The sequence below is a fragment of the Podarcis erhardii genome (genome assembly GCF_964252035.2).
Source record: "Podarcis erhardii genome assembly, chromosome: 1".
NCBI classification, from domain to species: domain Eukaryota; kingdom Metazoa; phylum Chordata; class Lepidosauria; order Squamata; family Lacertidae; genus Podarcis; species Podarcis erhardii.
In genome coordinates this window covers 78,774,663-78,794,702 of record NC_138497.1, presented here as the reverse complement: position 1 = coordinate 78,794,702, position 20,040 = coordinate 78,774,663, and the positions used below count along the sequence as shown (strand labels likewise).

General features: G+C 43.4%; 1 protein-coding gene across 1 annotated transcript in view; it reads left to right on the top strand.

Annotated features, from left to right (window-relative positions):
• Nucleotides 1–17,447, top strand: part of DRD4 (dopamine receptor D4) — a 36,019-nt gene extending 18,572 nt beyond the window's left edge. Inside the window, exons 2-4 of the mRNA XM_081856996.1 lie at nt 9,042–9,154; nt 11,462–12,015; nt 17,122–17,447. Of these exons, the coding sequence (XP_081713122.1) occupies nt 9,042–9,154; nt 11,462–12,015; nt 17,122–17,324 (870 nt within the window). The 3' untranslated portion in view covers nt 17,325–17,447. The remainder of the gene's footprint in view (nt 1–9,041; nt 9,155–11,461; nt 12,016–17,121) is intronic.
• The last annotated feature ends 2,593 nt before the right edge of the window (nt 17,448–20,040 follow it).

Sequence of the window (20,040 nt, the reverse complement as noted above, 5' to 3'; positions counted from 1 at the left end):
GTCCTGCGCAGTTCCCTTCTTCTCCAGCGTGCTCAGTGACATATACCAGATGGTATATGCACACTAGTCTTCTAGCATTACACAGCAAGAAGCGTGAGACATCGTAGAGCTAATCTACGTATTTATTTACACACTATGTACAGACAAAGAATTATGGTGTCCTCTCTCATCAGCTCCGGGAGAGAACAGAACAGAAGTAAAAGCAAAAGTACAGTCCAACAGTACCCACAACGGAAGAGAGATAAGGCTGTCTTCCGTTCCCATGGTCTTCCCAGACAGGCATGTGAATTACACCAATCACATCTGCAGAATCAGATGCATGAAATACTAACATCCATCTCTGTTTGTGGGTGGAGGAAGTGTTAGTGCAGGGAAAGGCTGTGACTCAGTGTCAGCCTGGATAGTGCAATTGGTTAGAGCTTGGTGCTGATAACGCTAAGGTTCCAGGTTCAATCCCCCTATGGGACAGCTGCATATTCCTGCATTGCAGGGGGTTGCACTAGATGATCTTCAGGGTCCCTTCCAACTCTACGATTCTATGCTTTGTATCCAAAAGGTCCCAGGTACAATCTCTTGCATCTCCAGGTAAGACTGGGAATGTTCCCTGTTTAAAACCCTGGAGAGCTGTTACCAGTCCATGAGCTGCATGCTCTCGTGTTCTTCATAGTACTAAGACAAAATAAGCACTTTCATAGAGTCCAGTAATGTGGTATGGAATCCAGTAGCAAGAGCAGCACTTGCAGTGACTGTGGTTGGGAACCCGGTTCTTCCTCCTCAGATCCATCTTTCCATCCTTTCTCGGCTGGATAGGGGGCTATTTGGGATTATTGTGGAATAGGATGGATGTGCAGTGGCTTCAGTACTCCAGTCCACAGCTCAACATTTATTTATTAAAAATGCACCTGAAACAAATGAAAGTAGTGTATAATAAGTGAAGATGATAATAAATGTCTGTAGAATTGACTGCTAAACATTAATGAGCAGCAGGACTCTGATGACTCTCTAATTGCCAGCATTAGGTAGGGACAAAACACTGTTGAGGCATCTGTACCATCCTTATCACAGTTGTGTAAATTTGAAAATGCCCAAACATAATACAAACCCTCTGCTCTTTTTTATTAACTGTCTGTTGGAATTTTCATTATACAAATAGCTTCAGATAGATTAGCAAACCCCATTACAACAGCATTTGTTGTTATTCCTTTCTATGTAACTTCGCCATTAGTTGGTCCCTTGTCTTAATCCAGCATTTTCCTTCCATATATTAGAAGCAGAAGTGTGTGTAATGAACCATATCTGGCTGGCTGGAGGCTAAAGGTTGCCTAAAAGGAAAAGAGCAACCTTCATTTCCTTTCCCTCACAGCCCCCCTCCGTGATTTCTCAGTATCTGAGCAAGTTTGCAGTTTATTAGATTTGCTATAGACTATTCCTCCCCTTCCTATTAATAAGGGCTCATCCACACTCTGATTGTCCCATGCCTAGAAAGCTTAGGTCCTAGCAATTTTCCACTTGTCGTGTGCCTTCTAGGCACATAAGTCTGAGAGGTTTTCTCTTTTCTCCATCACTTTGCCCAGGAAAACCCATAGAATTGGGTTGCTCCATAGAATTGGAGCAAATGCCAATCCATGGAAAACCTGGTTGACATTTGCTCTGATTCAGTAGTAAGGAGTGAGTTTCCCCAGAAGGAAGTAGTGGGACAGCTGGAAGTGTGGAGTGGACGAGCCCTGAGTCAAATAACTGTGCCAGATTTTAGAGCATGAGGGATGTGAAGCATTCCAAGTGCCTGTGACAAGTCTCTTTGCCACTAACATTGCTTTAAAAATGAACAAGCAATATCAAAAGCAACATGATGGCCAGAAACAATAACAATGTGAAAAACTTTATGGAATGATTCAAAACATCAAAACTAACAAACTGAAGTCTCTGAAAGTCCTTAAATAAATCACGGTGCCAGACTTTACCCGGCGGAGAGCAAGCTGTGAAGCTTTGTATAATCAGCAAATGTCCAATTCTGATGTCCAACTCTGAACTCTGCTGAACAGTGTTTCCGGATAACAACTACTGTTTCGTTGAATTCTTCATCAGCCAATTAGCTCCACACTCGTAAGTAGAAAGATAGGTAATTTCTTCATTAACCAATCTTTTTTCGAATAGATATAATGAAAAATACTCTGGAACAGTGCTCATGTGATTACTGATTATTGCTGACTCATATTTTGCAACACAGGGGTTTGTTTGTTTACTTAAAAATGAACAAGCCTCGTGACACCATGCCACTGGCAGGTGTCCTAGAATGAAGCATCTGAAGCTAAAATTATACGTTGTACCCTTTTTAAATACCTGGAAGCTTCCTCTATCTATATCTTCCAGGGCATATATCTAAGGCACACTCCTGGTGTGACTGTAATGCAGAGCTGAGTACATGCTGCCAGTGTATCGGTGCACTGCTGTGGCGTCTTGAAGCAGGGTGGTAAAGTGCCATGAGGACTCGTAAGCTGATTGTGCTCGAAAAGTTCCTACTAGCTCTCTGCCACCTTCTGAATGGATCACTGACTCAGCATCTCCAAGGCGCTCTTTTGCTGTCTTGTAGGATTATCAGGTCCAGACCTACAGACCCTGCCTGCAGCTTTAAAGAACTTTGGGACAGAGAGGAACAATGCAACTGCAGCATCTCCCGGATAGCAGTTCCTTTTACCTACAAGGTTCTTGGGCTGTAGTTGTACCGTGCTGCATGTGGGAGGGAAAGTCAGTTGATCTTTGATACTGTGGCCAGACTGTTTGAGAACAGAGGCAGGAGAGGAGATGCCATACGTTCTCTTGCCACCCAGGAGCAAAGGCACGATCTCTTGAATCTGAACTTGGTAATGTCGCTGCATATTTTCTTCCCCTGTGCCTTTCCTGTATTATGTATTTAGTGGCCTTCGTTAAAATGCTGCTGCTGATAATGATGATGATGGGGGTGTAAACTGTGATGATGATTTACCCAGGGTGTAAACTGGCCTGTCTTTTTGAACATTCCAGCAGTTGCATCCTGTCTGTAGAAACCCAATAGCCTGGCAACTAGAAATGAATGCAGTATTCTCACCTTGAGTGTTTTTTGCTTTTAGTTCTGCTTGAGTCTCAGGGTTCAACTGAATTCAGGAGGTCCATGGTTGCATCTCCAGTATCCCCCCTCCCCATACAAAAGCTGTTGGGGGTCTGATGGGGCTGCAGTACTGGGCCAGGGCTTTCCCCTAGGACTTTTTCTTTTTGGTATCTCAATTGCTTCCTCAGAGATACTATTTGCAGTGTGGGGATGGGTAGACACAGATAACTGCATCTCTTTTTCTCTGCCCCCCTCCCCAATACAGCAAACAGCTTTAATGTAGCAATTCAGATACCTGCACACCCACAACCAATCAGCATACTCTGCAGAAGAGGGCCTCCAGCAGGTACCATCTCACCAGGAGGTCCGTCAGGCATTTGGGCACAGCAGTACCATTTGCCTTTCCCAACGTGTCTTTGAAGTGGAGAGCTTTATCCCAGCCTATATAAGTACTAGAGTCGAAACCGTGTTTATATTTAAAAGTTGCTCTAATTGCTTTTTTAATTGCTACAATATTGTTTACATATGAAATGGTGTAATTGCTTTTGTTGCTGATGTTTTTAGTGTTCAATTGCATAAAGGTATTTTATAGGAAATAAAAATAAAAGCAGGAGAATGCCATGGGCGGGAAGGATTCAACCTTTACCCCCCCCCCCCATGAACTCTGCTTACTGCTGTCCTAATCTGATTCCACCCCCACCCCCCATTGCTTTTACTTTTAGGAGAGAAATGCAAGCGGTCCAGTTATGCATATCTCAGTGTCACACCAAGACTGACCACTAGAGGGACATTACAGTGACATTTAGGTTGGTCATAATAAAGTGACTTGGGAATTTTTCAAAACTGAAGTGGTAGTTTCACCATTACCCTTGAACGCTGATGCAATCAACCCACCTCTTCCCCTGCTTAAGTTTATTTGGCAGATTTGCTTCTGAGAAAAGTTTATTTATTTGGCATGCAGGGAACTGGCAAATAGCACCCCAGGAAATGACATCCTCCTCCCCTCTGTGAAATAAGGGATAACAAAAAACGATCCGCTGTGTTGCAAACACAGCAACAGGACAGCCCTTCCAGGATAACCGACTGTTTCAATGTTCTTCCTCAGCAAGTAAAACGTCCAAAAGGGTACACAGATTGAAGGCAGAAATTCTCACTGTACAAAATGAAGTCTCTAATATTAGAGATCAGTTACCTGAACCATATGTATCCTGTGTACCCTTTTGGACGTTTTACTTGCTGAGGAAGAACATTGAAACAGTCAGTTATCCTGGAAGGACTGTCCTGTCACTGTGTTTGGAGCACCAACATCCTTCAGCTCACTCCCTGCAAAACACTGCATAAGACACTTACCTTGGAAGGCATGTTGCCTCAAGCTTGAGTGATTCTTCTTGGTGTTATACTAGCCTAAAAATCCCTCACTTTGGGACACTTTCTTAACTTATATTAGTTGGTGTCACCATGTATATATTGTACGTTATCTGATTGTAAATTAAGACATAATTCAGTAGTGATATAAAAGTATTGTACGTATATTATTAGCCTACCTTGTTGCTCTTGGACTGTCAGAGTGAAATAAGGGGTGGCACTTCAGCCCTGCCCTGCTCCACTGACACCACTGGTTATACTGCTTGAATGCAAAGGAGTGTAGGGACCATCATCACTGATTTATAAAAGGAGCCTTAGACTTGTCTGCACCTGGCCGTCTTTGTAGGAGACCTGGAGAAAGAGAGATGAGGGGAAACAAATTGCTTGCTGCCAGTGAGGAACCAGCTGTTTCCCCTAGCAATGTTTTTGGGTTAAGAATAAAATGGGGCAGAGGTAATAAAGCTGCAGCAGTACTGATCGCCTGTCCAGTTCAGCCACTGCTGCCCCCCAATAAAGAAGGGTTAGAGGGAGGAGCAGATGCTGAGCCTGTGGAGATGAGAGCCGATTATCTCAGCGTGTGCAATTCCCTGTTTTGGCAGTTGCCATTTATGGCACCTGGCCGCTGAACATCTGGCTTTATCGTCTGGTTGTTTTTGGATTAACAGTAGCATGCGTTTCCAAAGTCACCTTTGCTTGCCTCTTCCTTCACCCGTTTTCTAGTCTCTGCTAATTCAAGCTGCATCCAAACCCTTTCAGGCCAGATTTAGTTAATCAGATCAACACAACGGTATGCATGGTCTTGTCCTTTTGCTTTGCCCCTGTGGTGGAGAAGCTGCCACAGAGTCAGAATTCTGTGCAGGTACACAAAGACAGAGATAATGCTTGGTGGTTTAGCCATGGTTCAAAAAGCAGGAAACAGCTTTGTGAGCCTATGCTCTCTTCTCTTTCCAAAGCAATTTCAAACTATTTATTCTTGGTGATAGCCAGAGCTTTGTATTTCATAGGCACTAACACAAATGCTGGTTAGCACAAAATAAGTTACTTAGTAACCATGTTTTGTACACCCACATAACACATTCATATATCTGAGATCTTCTCCCTTACAAACCTGTTCATACATTGAGATTAGCAAACAAAGCCCTTCTGGGTGTACCCCACCCCCTGGTTTCCAGACCACCAGAAGAAGGGTCTTTTTGGTGGTAGCGCCGAGCATATGGAAAAGCCTTGTTATGGATATATAGCACCCACTGTCCATAGTATGTTTTAAGTGCATGTTAAAAACTGATTTGTTTACCCTGGCATTTCCTGATAATTGATATTTACTGAACATGCTGCTGCCTACTGAAGATTTGGATTTATTACTAGAATTATTGTGATATGGTTGAACAATAAGTTAGTCTTAATAAGGTTGTACATGACTTTGGATGTATAAAAAATGTTTTGAAATAATTTTAAAAAAACACAGGAAACGAACATGCCAGGAAGAAGCCTAAAACCCATCTCTCTAATATCTAGTTTTCTATCTGGAAGAAATAGTTTTCTGTGGTGGAGGAATTGGTCTTCTGAAACCCACAACTGCAGTCTGAATGAAATAGTGCTAGGCACAGGTTTATTACCTCAGAGAAGAACTAGGCCTATACCATTTTTACTTTCCCATTTAAGAGGATAGCATAAGGATTTTAAAGTAGAATGAGAAAGGCAGATAATGACTTGACCAAATGGCCTGTTAACAGTTTTAAGAGTGTAGGAAAGAATATGTAATTTAAGAAGGAAGGGAGTGTGAAGGTGAGATTAAAACTACAATAGCTCTATCAAGCGAACCAATTATAGAACTTAATGTAACCCTATTGTGTTGTTTATTTTATCAGATGCGGGTCAAATTAGATCCCATTTCTCTTTTACAAATCCCAAGAAAAGAGTCCAGTCTTTGCCAAGTACTTTTCTAAAAATGTTGACTATAAATGAATTTGGCAGCTGTGGGTATTTCATGATAGGCAAGCTGGAATGTGGGTCAGTCTGTTATTTGCTCAGAAGAAAGAAACAATGCAATTAAAAAGAGAGAATGAAGATTTATACTTCAAGCACATTAATTTTTTCACACCCCTGCCCATTTTATTCCTTAATTCTCTTGGACTGGTTTCCAGAAAAGCAAGGAGCGAGACCAGATTTCCTTCTTTAGGCCGTTTTCTCTTCAGCTGCTTGTTTGTTGGCTGTACACTATAAGTCAGTGGTGGGGAACCTGTGACTCTCCAGATGCTCATGGTCCCTCCAACCCCAGCTGCATGGACCATGGCCAGGTGCGATGGGAGTTCAGCATGGCCTGGAAGGCCACAGGTTCTCCACTCATGCTACAGATGAACAAACCACATTGGGCTTTGCTACTGAAGCTCCATAATTATACGTGCCCTAAATTTTTGGGCTCAGTCTGCAGCTTCACTTCTAGACCCACAATACACTTTGCCTTTAAGCGCTGCCTAGGTTCCAGCAGTTTTTATTGCAAGGATTTCCAAGCCTAGAGCTACAATGGTAAGGATATAAAGATCTCTGGGATTGGGCTGCCAAGATTTCGCTTCTCCTTTTGGGTGCACAAAGTTTGCTATAAGCAGCATTTTATTGCTTTGATGGTTTACAACTGATAATGAGCACCAGAAAGTGATGAGTTTGGACATGGGAAGTACTAAGTCGAAAGGGAAAGTTCATGGGGTGGTTCTGGGCATATGACACCTGCAAAGTCTAACCTACTTCATGCTGGGTTACCTTGGGACATATTTTTTGGTCATTTCTTCTAGCACAAACTGCACACTGCCTTACATTTACCAGTGCATTACCGGTAATTTAAAAGCTCAAAATACTTTTGAAATCACTTTCAAAGCTGGCTTTGGAAATTCTGAACTTCTAATAAGAGTGAGCATCAAAGCAGCCTCTTCCACTTAGGTTCTCCTAGCAAGAACATATTCTGGAAGTATGAGGAGTCTATAGAATGAGTACTTTTTCTTTCCTTTTTTGCAAACTGATGTAGAAATGTGGAGAACCAGACTTGGGGTAAAGTGCAAGTAATACATACATTAATAATAATAATTTATAACAATAATTAAAATTTAGAAACTGAGAAACACCCCCCAGACTGACATATTTGCCCATTCTCTCCTTGATGCACTGCCTCCCTCTTTTGTCCTGACAGAAAGCAAGGGAGCAGCATAACGCCAAGCCTAACATGTGCACAGCAACTGCCTCCCACACAAGGGCCTTCCCCAACCTGGCATTTTCCAGATGTTTGGGACTGCAGTTCCCATCAGCCCCAGGCCAAGAAAATGCAGTCCAAACCAGGTTGAGGAAGGCTGCGATAGAAAATTGGTTTACTGGTGAAGTAAAGAGGAAGTTTTCCCTAAAGCTCTTCTACACAGACTGAAACTTTTATCTAACAATATGATTTTAAAAACAAATTATTACATTACAGAACAAGTAAAAACTATATCAACCAAACCACACTTTTGTCTTGGCTCCATTAATTCTTTTAATTTGACAGAGACCTGTGTGTTCCAGACAAGCAGTTGTGCTATGTGCGTGTAGCAAACCTGGGGCTCTCTTACGTTACCTGCAAATGTGTGGGAAGCTGATGAGGCAATGCAGAACATTAACCTTCTCCTAGCCTGACCCTGAAGTCAGTTTGAAAGTTAAGGGATAAGGAAGCTGTAGCCCAAAAGGTGCGAATAATCCACCTGTGCTAACGTCATTGCAGAGGGAGATATATAGTAACGGCAGAGCAAGGATTAGCTGACATTAGTGCAGGGTTTTGTGACTTATTTTCTTTCTAGGACAATCCCAGATTTTGCAGACATGTTTGAGATCTATTAATACGCATTAAGGTGAAAAAGAAAGGTTCTGCGATGCTGTTATCTTATGAAGAGGTGATGCTTTGGGGCTCACCGTTGGTTGCTTGGTTACAAAGGAAGTATTGTGCCACTGCAGCTGATCTTGGGTTGGGGGCAGGGAGCTAAAGAGCCATTGCATTAGACTCTCTCTGCACCTGAGTGTCTCAATGGCCTCCTGTATCCCTGTAGGGACAAATCTCCCCCATTCTGATGCAAAGCAAGTGAGATATGTAGTGGTTTCTATACCCCAAGGCAAGGTTGCATTTTGCTGGAATGGCACCTGTCCTGAGCTAAAAAGGTTGCTACTGAGAGATTTGCTTTACATCTTTAAAGCTACTGGTCAAATGAGAAGCAGTACTACAGCCATGGCTACTCTTTGGAAGAGTCCCTTCCCCTTTGTTTCCCTCCCATTCCTTTCACCCACCCCTTCCCTTGTATTAAGTAGGACTTGCAGGTATGATGGACAGTGGATGAAAGGATTGAGCAAGGAACATGCAGGAGACGCTACTTTCACCTCTCACTTTATTGGTAGTGTTAAAGCTGCAGTTCAGATCTCCTGGTTGCACTCTGGCCACCTCTAGTCAACCATTGAGGAGGACTTTCTTGGAGAAAAGTAGCAGAGGCAAGCTTAGAATCTCTTGAGGATATGGGGAGGCATCTTAGTCATGGCTGGTGCTGTGAGAATTCCCTCTCAGCTGATGCTCTCTCTCTGTCTTCAGTTTCAGGGAGGTGTGTGGTCCTTGAGCACAGTCCTGTGCGATGCCTTGATGACCATGGATGTGATGCTGTGCACAGCTTCCATTTTCAACCTCTGTGCAATCAGCGTTGATCGGTAAGCTCCTTTGCCTGCCTTGGATTTCAGCTTTTGCGATCTTCCCAGCTTCGTTATATTCCTGTCCACCACTATCCACACATTCATGTGTTCACATCCCAACACTTGAACAGCATCCAGCTGGATTTGAGTTTCATTCATAAACAACAACACGTGAACTGCAGTAGGGGCCTCAGAAGGCATGTGGAATAACTTGCCATCCTATAATAATACAGTTTGGATACATACCATCACTTTCAGATTAAAAACCTTGTCCTCAGAGTACAACTGATGAGGTAGCTTCAAGAGTGGAGGTCTGATATATTTTGGAGCATTTTCAAATCCTTAGATTGATCAAGACAATCCAGAGTTCTGGCACTGTATATTCTGAACTTGATATATCCTGGTCTGTCTACCCCAGTAGTCTTCAGCCTTTTCAGATCCAGGACTCACATTTAACCCAAACATGTATTTGGGGACGCATTTCTTTTTCTTTTTACCCATGTATTTCTATGATGGTGTTGCTACTGCTACAGCCAGTCTTAGAATATGCCATGTCCCGGCCATGGATCCCAGTCCACCAGTTAAACCAGTGATCTATCCAGTAGGGAATAGGGTCCCCTCTCTGAGCTGGTTGAGATCTTGGTGCTGAAGCTTGATCCCATACGGTTGGTGCTGGTGTCAGTTGTGCTGGCTGTTGAGCTGGCTGGTCTGATACAATTGCACCACTTTATGTCTCTTCCACAGATTTCACAAATGGAAAGAAGGAATTTGAGTCCTGTGAAAGCAAAAGCCTTTGTTCAGTAGAACTGTTCCCTAGACTGCTGGCTGTCATCCAAGCTTGTGCTGAGCCTGCATCTGTCCGTATTACCTCTGGACCACAGAACTCCTGTCTAAAGACTGAAAAGCTATAATTTTGTTGAACTAGTATACAACTATTCCATTAGCAAATATGCCCTGTTCAGAAGTCATTTTAGGTCATTGATGGATACAGATTTCCCAGTGTTAATTTACTGTTTTGTTTGGCGATCCACTTGAACATCGTTTTAGCAAATTATTTATAATATATATTCCTTGATATATATTATAAATTGGTCCAGCACATGCTGGTTTGTTTGTTTTTTAATCAGTTTCAACAGTCCAATATGCAGCTTTGATCCATTCAAGGTAGCTGGTTCCTGATCACATAGGGAAACCTGAAAAACAATCAGCCAAACGCACATAGAATCCCCTATCAGATCTCCCACTCAATAAGTGACAGACTGGTGTGGTGCTGGCAAGGATGTTGTGGCATAGGCCTAGTGCCCATGGATCTTCTTTCCTATCCATCTGTTCTTTCAGTGTGTGGAGGAATAACATCTGAAAGGGGCTTCTCTAGGTGATCATAAGCTTGGACTGTGCTGACTGGGGTTGATGTTCAGCAACATTGGGAAGGCAACAGGTTGGGGCAACCTTCAACAGGCAATGGGAACTAGTGGCTACAGACAAAGACTTCAAAGGAAAGGTGGGTTTTGAAGGAAGTAAGATGTTCTAGGAAACACTTCCCAGCATAAGGGCAGCAAGGGAGAAAACAAATTTCAGGGAATAGATTGATGGGAGCAGGAGAAACAAAGTCAGGGATATTTTTGATATAAGAACAGATTAATGAGGCAAAAGCTGTTTACCTCTGACAGTGTGTGTGTGTGATGGTTATGGGTGGGTTACTCGTGTGTAAACTGCCTCCACTTCAGTTAGATCGTTTGCTCAACCATGTTAAGGGTTGGAGCTCGCCCTCCGTGACCTGTTAGTCACTTGCAGAATCTGTCAGTGGGCGTTTCTTGAATCTCTTCCAGCATAAAAGCTGTTTGACCCCAAGTCTCCGCCTATGTTCCCTGCGCGGAACACGTCTGCGCAGGTAAGGGGACAGCAAGGGCGTGCCAGCGCTCTCTCCGCTGGTCTCGGTTGAAGGGTCTCGGAGCCCTGACACCGATTCCTCCCTCTCCCTCTCCTCTCTATTGGTGTCACGCTGAATTCCTTCCCCCCGACTGGTTCCCTCTCCGGCATCGCTCTGGAGCCCTGCCTCCGCTTTTCTCTCTGATGTCAGTTCCCTGACAGTGTGCATTCGTACATCCTGGTTGGATTCCTAGAGCTTGGGTAGCCTACTTGGTGCCCCCATACGCTGTTGGACTCCCCTAATCTCCCACCAACATTCCCAACAGTCAGAAGTGATGGGAGTTGGAGTCAACAGCAACAACTATATTGGCCACCTGATGGTGGAGATTGAGATGCTCTAGGCCATCCACTCCCACAAGACTACTCTGAGCTTCACCTTCTTCTTTGTCATTCCAGGTTCATTGCTGTCTCCATCCCACTGAACTATAACCGGCGGCAAATTGACCTAAGGCAGCTGGTCCTCATCTCCACCACATGGATCTTTGCTTTTGCTGTGGCCTCCCCGGTCATCTTTGGCCTCAACAATGTTCCAGACCGGGACCCTACATTGTGTCAGCTGGAGGATAACAACTACATTGTGTACTCTTCTATTTGCTCCTTCTTCATTCCTTGCCCTGTCATGCTGGTCCTGTATTGTGCCATGTTCCAGGGACTTAGGCGTTGGGAGGAAGCCCGGAAGGCCAAGCTGAAGAGCAGCATCTACTTGGGCAACAGGCCACTGTATTGTCCGCCACCCATCATTGAGAGGAACCAGGCTGAGGTCAAGTTGGAGGAGCGCAACCGATATACCTGCTCCGAGTGCTCATTTCCCAGGGACTACGTGACCAATGGGATTCAGACTGTGTCCTACCCACACCTCAGATACCCACCACATAAAGGACTCAAAAGGAAGCAGGCAAAGATCAATGGCAGAGAGAGGAAAGCTATGAAGGTGCTGCCGGTTGTGGTTGGTGAGTATTCAATGCTCAGTGGTTATTTAATAGGACTGAGAATCAACAGGGATCAGAAACAATTTAGAAGGCTCGTATTAAGAGAAATGGGAAGCAGGCAGTAACCAGTTGTGGGATTTGGGATTCTAATATGCAGACCATAGGGCACATCTACCCTAATTTTCTTTACTCTTGTTGTCTCTCTTCACCTCACAGTGCTGATAGCTGGTTAAATAAAAGCACCAAATTGATGGGATTGAGTGTTGCTTATCTTAGTAGCTGTGTCAGGCTGGGTCCTTTGTATGTCTCCCTACATGACCACATGCAGCAGAGCCAGGTTTATTAGGGCAAATGGGGCATTGCCCCACCTATCTCAGTCTGACTTCAGCTAGGCCCTACCTTTCTAGAGTTCCCAGGGATGAGGAATTGATTGTTAAGCCATCCTGGAAATTGTGAGCGGAATAGCAAGGACTTCAAACAACTCTCAGCACCCTTAAGAAACCGGGATTCCCAGGATTCTTAGGAGGAAACTATGACTATTTAAAGTGGCGTTATACTGATTTAAATGGGTTGACCGTGAATTGTGCAACAGGAGATCAAACCAAGGCTTGTTTCTTCAGAGTTTTGTTTGGTTTCCCAGCAGCTCTTGCTATATTTCTTTGTAGCTTAGGGTGCGTTTGGGGGTGGGGTAGCCAAAAAAAACCCCAAAATGCAGTTAAGGTAAGGTGCTGGGTTCACATGTAGCACCAAGCCATAATTAAAACAAGGTTCATAAACCAACAATAACACACTCAGCAACGTTTGTACATAACACTATGTCATGGTTTAATAAAATATAGTTTAATAAGCCATGGTTTAGCATAATGTGCAAATTAGACAAAAAAGGGGAAGCGTTTGTGAGCACCATTCAGAGAACATTTCAGTTTCTCTAAAACACCTTTTTCCACATAATAGTGTTTACCCACAAAAATCCACTTGAATCTTAATCTAACACTTCCTCCTGTTTGAAGATTTTGAAAAATATATATGACACACCTTTTGCTGCTGGATGTCTTGTTACAGGGCAGGGATGAGGAACCTTTGGCCTTCCAGATGTTGTTGGACTACAACTCCCATTATCTCTGACCATTGACCATGCTGGTGGGAGTTGGAGTCCAACAGCATCTGGAGGGCCAATGGTTCCCCAGCATTGTCCTGATAGAACTGGCCTACGTGGCAGAGCAGTGCACAGCATAACTTTGTTGCTACAATTTGAATTTTTAAGTAGTAGGAATCTTTCCACAAGTAACATATGCCAGTTGTGCTTAATTTCTTGCATGATTCACTCATCCCCTCTGGGCTCCATCCAGACTCCGCCTTCAAGTCTAAGTCTCTGACAAAAGAGAAGAATCAGGGTTCCCACCCATGAATGGCATTCTGCTTCTGAACATATGTGCTAGCCTGGCTCTTCCATGGATGGCTGATAGGATCTCTTGCTTCATTCAAGACATGCAGAGATTCCCAGCTGTGTTGAGGAGCAAGGGAACAGCTCTACCTGCTATCTGACAAAGGAGATAAGTGTATGGATGAGCTGAGGATCTCTTTTATTTTTATCGGGATAGTATAATTAAGAGTAGGTTGGCTTGCACCCATGGTCAATGATTGTGCGCTATAATATCTGACGTTAGAAATATCCCAAGTGGGTACAGAATAGGTACTGGGTCAAAAGTACACCCTTGTATTGAACACACCACACACCATACTCAGCCTGAGAATTGGTGTGTGTGCGCTTAAAAAAAACACACAAAAAACTTTCAAATCTGTCAAAAGTGCCTGTCATAACAGTTCCTTTGACATGGCTGATTGCCTGAATTTCAGAACTGCTGAGAAACCCTACTTAGCAGAATGTCAGACCACCTACAGAGAAGCAACCTCATCTGGTGAGGGTATATATGGGGCACCCACATGGTGCTCCCTCTTCTACAAGGGCTGCCACATTCATTGTGGTGAAGGGAATAGTTCTGTACATGGAAAGGGCTGTGCAGTGCAGAGGAAGCTGTGTACATTGTTTGCTTTGCTGCATACATGAGACTTTTGACTGAGGCACTAGAGCATCTACATCCTGTTATCAGAGGGTGCACTAGCTTTTGCAAATTGGAATCAGTGCACTTAACTTCCATAAAGCATGATTAGTGGGGGGAAACTGAGGAGGGCATACAAAGTTTAGTCCCCCCCCCCCCCGTAATGCATGAAATGTAAAGAGCACTGCCAGACACTAGCAGGAAATGTTACTTCTCCTATATATTCCACCCTGAGTACTCTAAATGGAGCCGCTTTGTGGCAGGCATTGGTGCCCCTGTGACTAGGAACTGATTAATGCTAACAGTGCCGTCCGCGTTTTTTCTGTAGCATCAAAGGTGGTCATGACTGGGCCATTTGAATTGGAGCTGGAACTGCTCTTTTGATGTTGGAATCTTCCTTGCACCACATCAGACCACAGGTCCATCTGACTGGCAGGGGCTCTTCCAGCTTTCAGGCATGAGTTTTTCCAAGCCGTACCTAGAGATCCAAGGAATTGAACCCAAAACCTTTTGCATGCAATGCATGTGCTCTACCAGTGAGCTCTGGCACTCCTCCTAAACAGCCTCTGCATCTCAGTGAAAGAGTCAGAGAGCCATGGCTGACCTCTGCTGGAATCAAAGGCTGTGGTTCTGGAAGAAGCAAGGCCCCTTTGGGGTGTTAATGCTGTGACCTCCCTCCATTGTATATATGTGTAAATAAACCATCTATTCTAAAGATACCACAATCTCTGCTGTGCCTCATTCCAAAGAAAACACGAACCCTGGGTAAGCACCTGGAAGCCCTGGAATCTTGCACTGCTTAGAGATTGGGGTGGCAAGCAACAATGCTATATTAGGAAAGTTTTAATGGAAATTTCATTTTAATGGAGGTGTTTAATGAGAAATCCAATAGCATATTTCAGCAATCTCAGGAGAAAATTCAGCAGAATGGTGGGCCAAGAGGTTGGAGTGGGGGAGTGGTGATAGAACCCATTATTGTAAAAAAAAACCTTTTGAAATTATGTGAGAAGCTGTGCCAGAAGCCTGCCTTCAGTACCAGAACTGGCTATGTGTTTTTTCTGTGACCAGCTTTATTCGGGTCAAACTAAATGGTCACATAATGGACCCTTGCAGCTGTGAAATCTTTTCCCTTCTCTTCAGTGCTTAAGGGCTTCCTCTCCTCCGCCAGCAATTTGCCTCTTTGGAGGCTTTTCTGCTAATTGTAGACTAAACTCGCAGGCTTTCTGAGGCATTTGTAAAAATTATAACCAGCTTCCCTCCTGTTGAGTAGTAAAGAGTACCTGTCTGCTGAAGAGCTCTCAGGCTAAACACAGGGGTTGGGTGAAGCCTTTACGACCTGTCACGATGCCTCTCCCACGAAGCCCTGCAGTGTACAGCATCAGCAAGTCTCCCAAGAGTGATTTGGGTAGGTTGCAGCTTCTTCTGTGGCAAAAGAAACTACATCTCCCTCCTGTAAAAGCATAGGAGCTCTGCTCCATGATGAAAATGGTAATCTGGTCACCATTCCCCTGTGCACCTTCATTGTCCACACATGGATGAAAATAAGACTCAGCCCCCCGTGTTGTAAGATAGAGACCTGGTTCAGATGGTCGTTCAGTGTTTTATAAAGAATGGTTTATGAAGCCGGGGACAACTATTGGGTCCAAGCACATCTCCCCCATCTCTCCCCTCCCCCCATCATGTACTAGCTTCAGTATAAAGATCTTGGCTTGTATTAAATGAAGATTTATTGTTATGCAGGTGTGTGTGTGTGTGTATATATATATATATATATATATATATATATATATATATATATATATAATGTCCAAAGCCCAATTTGGTTGTAATGCTGGTGTTTACCAGCACTGCATCCTCCTGGCCACAGATCCTTTGTTTGCTTATAAGATTCCTATGCTGGTGTTCAGGGAATTGCCTCCCAAAATGTACAAGTCAATGTACTCTTACTGGGCTAAATATTAAGAAGGGCAGTATACAAATGCCCTAACCCATGTATGGGATGCCTGTGGCCCTCCAGTTGTTGTTGGTCTAGAAGTCCCACCATTCCTCACCATTTGCCATGCTGGCTGGGGTTAATGTGAGACATGGAATCCCAACAACATCAGGATGGCTCAGGTTTCCCATCCTGCCTCAGTTAAGTAATTAACTATGGTCTGCACGGGCACAATGACTCGGTTTGAATATGACACTGAGCATGTGGGAAAGACACATGCACTGAAAGATTTGTTGTTTTACACACCCAGGGCAATAATTGAACCAGACACCAGATGATTCTCTAATAATCTCACACATGGGGTGAGAAGCGTTCTTTTAGGCAGGGAGTTAGAAATGGCTCTGCTTGTGTGGGGGCCTCTTTGGCGCTTATTTAGGTATGGATTTGAGTGCTGATGATAGTGGTACCAATTTAAACAAAATAAATTGTATTCTTTCAATATTGTAAAAACAAAACAAAAACAAAATACCTCAGTATCTCCCTCCAATCAGCTTCTCAGTTGGGAAGGGTCAACATTATTTCCTTTGCTTAGCAACAATGATTAAGTGTCCTTAGCAATGGTGCTGCCTACTGCGTGCTGAAGCATTAGAGCTGTCTTCATTTTTGCCTGATTGACTTGCTTTAAAAAAATAAATAAAGCTAAAAGTCTGAGGCCTCTGCTGGTCTGCTCCCCTCCATCAAATCCAGCCCCTTCTATTCATCTGTTGGCAGCCTTGTACTCACCCACAGACACCTCCTTCTTGTCAGGGTTCAGGCTCATCTTTTCACTCTCATCCAGCCCAGTGTTGGGTCCAGACACTGAGCCAGGGCTTCACTGCCTCTCCTGATTCAGGAGTTATAAAGAAATAGCACTGGGGGTCATGAACTTACTAACGACACTTCGCCTCGCATTGTAGAATCCATTCCACTTTTCCAAGTTGCTAATTGACATTATTCTTGAATGAAACTCTTCTGCATCAGAGAAACGGAGGCACAGAGATTTGAAGATTTAAGTTACCTGACCTCTGGCTTCGTGGGGAGCCTGCAGCAATCAGAACTTAAGTTTGTTTGTCCTTGTCTCTCTGTCTGCCACAGGTGTGTTCCTTTTCTGTTGGACTCCTTTCTTTGTGGTCCACATAACCAGAGCCTTGTGTCACTCCTGCACCATCCCCAGTGAGGTAACCAGCATTGTGACATGGCTGGGCTACGTCAACAGTGCCCTCAACCCCATCATCTACACCGTCTTCAACACTGAATTTAGGAACTACTTCCGCAAAGTTTTGCACATCTTCTGCTAACACTGCTGGATTCTAAACATAGAACTGGATTCTGAATATAAAACAGAGTGTACTACACAAGGCAAAGAGCCAGACAAATTTAACTTCTTTGTATAGTTTATTAAAGTTTTATTTCTTGCTACATTACTGTGTGCTTCAGTCTTTTTTCCTCCGGTTGGGTGAAGACAGATGCTACAACAATGCAGTTCCTCTTTTGAATGCACAACAATTATGGACATAGCCATTTATCCACGGCACAAATGATCTTTTCAAATAACTCTTTTATTGTCAGATGGAGCCGCCTTCCTCTAGTTTTGTGTTCTCCAGATGTTTTGAAGAGAAACTCCTATCATGCAACTCCCGTCATGCTGGCTAAAGCTGCTGGGAGCTGTAATGCAAACATCTGGAGGGCACCAGGTTGGGGAAGGCTGATAGAGAGGCTACTACTTTTGGTGAGACTGCTGATGTGGCCTAAAACAAACGTGTCATCACCCCTGTGTACCACCTTCAAGTGTGCATCTATCTACATGCCAAGTTCCAGCATGTGCTAAGAAGCATTTGCAGTGGTTGCCCCCCACCCCAATTTATGGTACCATTTTCCCCTAGAAAAGAATTCAAGCACCTTCTGGTGGTGCTGTAAAACCTTTCCTAGTTTCTAACGCTTATTATTTTATATCATTAAAATAAAAGGATTTTAAAACATAACTACCATATAACTGACAGTCACCAATAGATGTTTGTCTCTGCCTGGGGCCTTTCGCAAGGGCTATGGAATTGAGCAAAGGGGGAAGAAAACAAACATGGCCACCATATCTATAGCAATCTATCCTCTCCACTACTGTAGCCTACAACATTGGCCAGTTCCACACCCTTTGATCAGAGGCATAGCACAATTTTCACCAGGCTCTGAGCATGGGAAAGACACATGGCAGGAAAATGTGTGTCATGTATGTACAGTGGTACCTTGGTTCTCAAACACCTTGGTTTTCAAACTCCAAAAACCCAGAAGTGTTCCGGTTTTTGAACGATTTTTGGAAGCTGAACATCCGATGCGGCTGTCGGCTATTGTTTCTGGGGCACCTGCACCTATCAGAAGCTGTGCCTTGGTTTTCAAACATTTCAGAAGTCAAACGGACTTCCAGAATGGATTAAGTTTGGCGCTTTTGTTATTGCTATTTATTTTGTGTTTTTGTTTCTGAGGCTTTTCTGGATAATTTGTTTTTGTGACTGTGGAACCCAGTTCTGCTACTGATTGATTGATTGATTGATTGTGTGACTGCGAAAATGGATAAAAGCCCCCCACCCAAACAATGACTATCATTAGCACAGGGAAGAAAAAAAATTAAATTTTTATTTTTATCATCTACAATATATTTTTTTAAAATAATTTTTATTAACCGACCAATCAAATCAAATCAAATCACATCACATAAATTCCGAATTACAAAGCCGAATTTTAAATTTTTGTTGAGGGGACCCATATTTCAAGTTCCGAAGGGGGTTATCATCTACAATATAGTACAATTGATTATTGCTTTCATTTTATGGATCAATGGTCTCGTTAGATAGTAAAATTAATGCTAAATTGCAGTTTTAGGGGTTGTTTTTTAAATGTCTGGAACAGATTAATTTGTTTTGCATTACTTTCTATGGGAAAGCACACCTTGGTTTTGGAACGCTTTGGTTTTGGAACAGATTAAGTTTGAGAACCAAGGTAGCACTGTACTATATGTTTGACCAGCGTGCAGTGATTAAAATACCTAGTTCAGTGGAGTCCAGATAAGCATGATATGGGTTTATGTACACTTCTGCATAAATTGTGGCCACTGAAGGCCAGCAGTCAGCAGTAAAAGCAGAGATTGCAGTTCAATATGCTTTGCTTATTTTGCCCGTATTGATCTCCACCAGGCAAGTCTGTGGAATTTGTTATGGGAATGGAGCAGACATGACACTTAATTGCTAATGATCCTTGGAGCAGGGTAGCTGGAGAGCAATTCATTCATAGGAATGTAGGAAGTTGCCTTATACTGAGTCAGCTCATTGGTCCATCTATTGTTGGCTATGATTGGAAGTGGCTTTCCAGGGATTCAGGCAGGAGACTTTCCCAAACCCACCTGGGGACATCAGGGATTGAAACTGGGATCTTTTCCCTCTAAGTATGTTCTCTGCCTCTGAGCTATGGCCTATCCACTTCCCTTCATTTGCTTGGGAATCTCATCAGAATGATTCTAGGCAAGACAAAAAAAATAAATTGGTGGGTGAACAGAACCTGAGATGGACCAGGGAAATGATTGAATGCCTTCTCTTAAAGAACCATAGAATTGTAGAGTTGAAAGGGAACCTGAGGATCATCTAGTCAACCCCCTGCAATGCAGGAATCCTCTCCACAGCTATCCCTAGGTGGGCTTGAATCACCAGTCTTCTGGTTAACAGCCAGATGCACTGACCCATTGCAACACAGAGCTCGTCAGAGGAGCAGCTTCTTGGACAGATGCACCCCTCTGATGACCTCTAGTATGAAGTACGCTGTGCAGGTAGCTCTACAAAGTTGATTTTTCTTTTTTAAATGCATAATATTTCCACTATACTGAAAACCCAGCATTGTGAAAGCCACCTGCAGAGCATACTTAATAAAGTCTTTTTTATTTTCCTTTTGTAATATTCCGTTAGTTTGGCTTTTAGGAGAATTTAAAGTTCCTTCTAATTTCTGCCTCTTGACATCTTTCCATGGATAGTC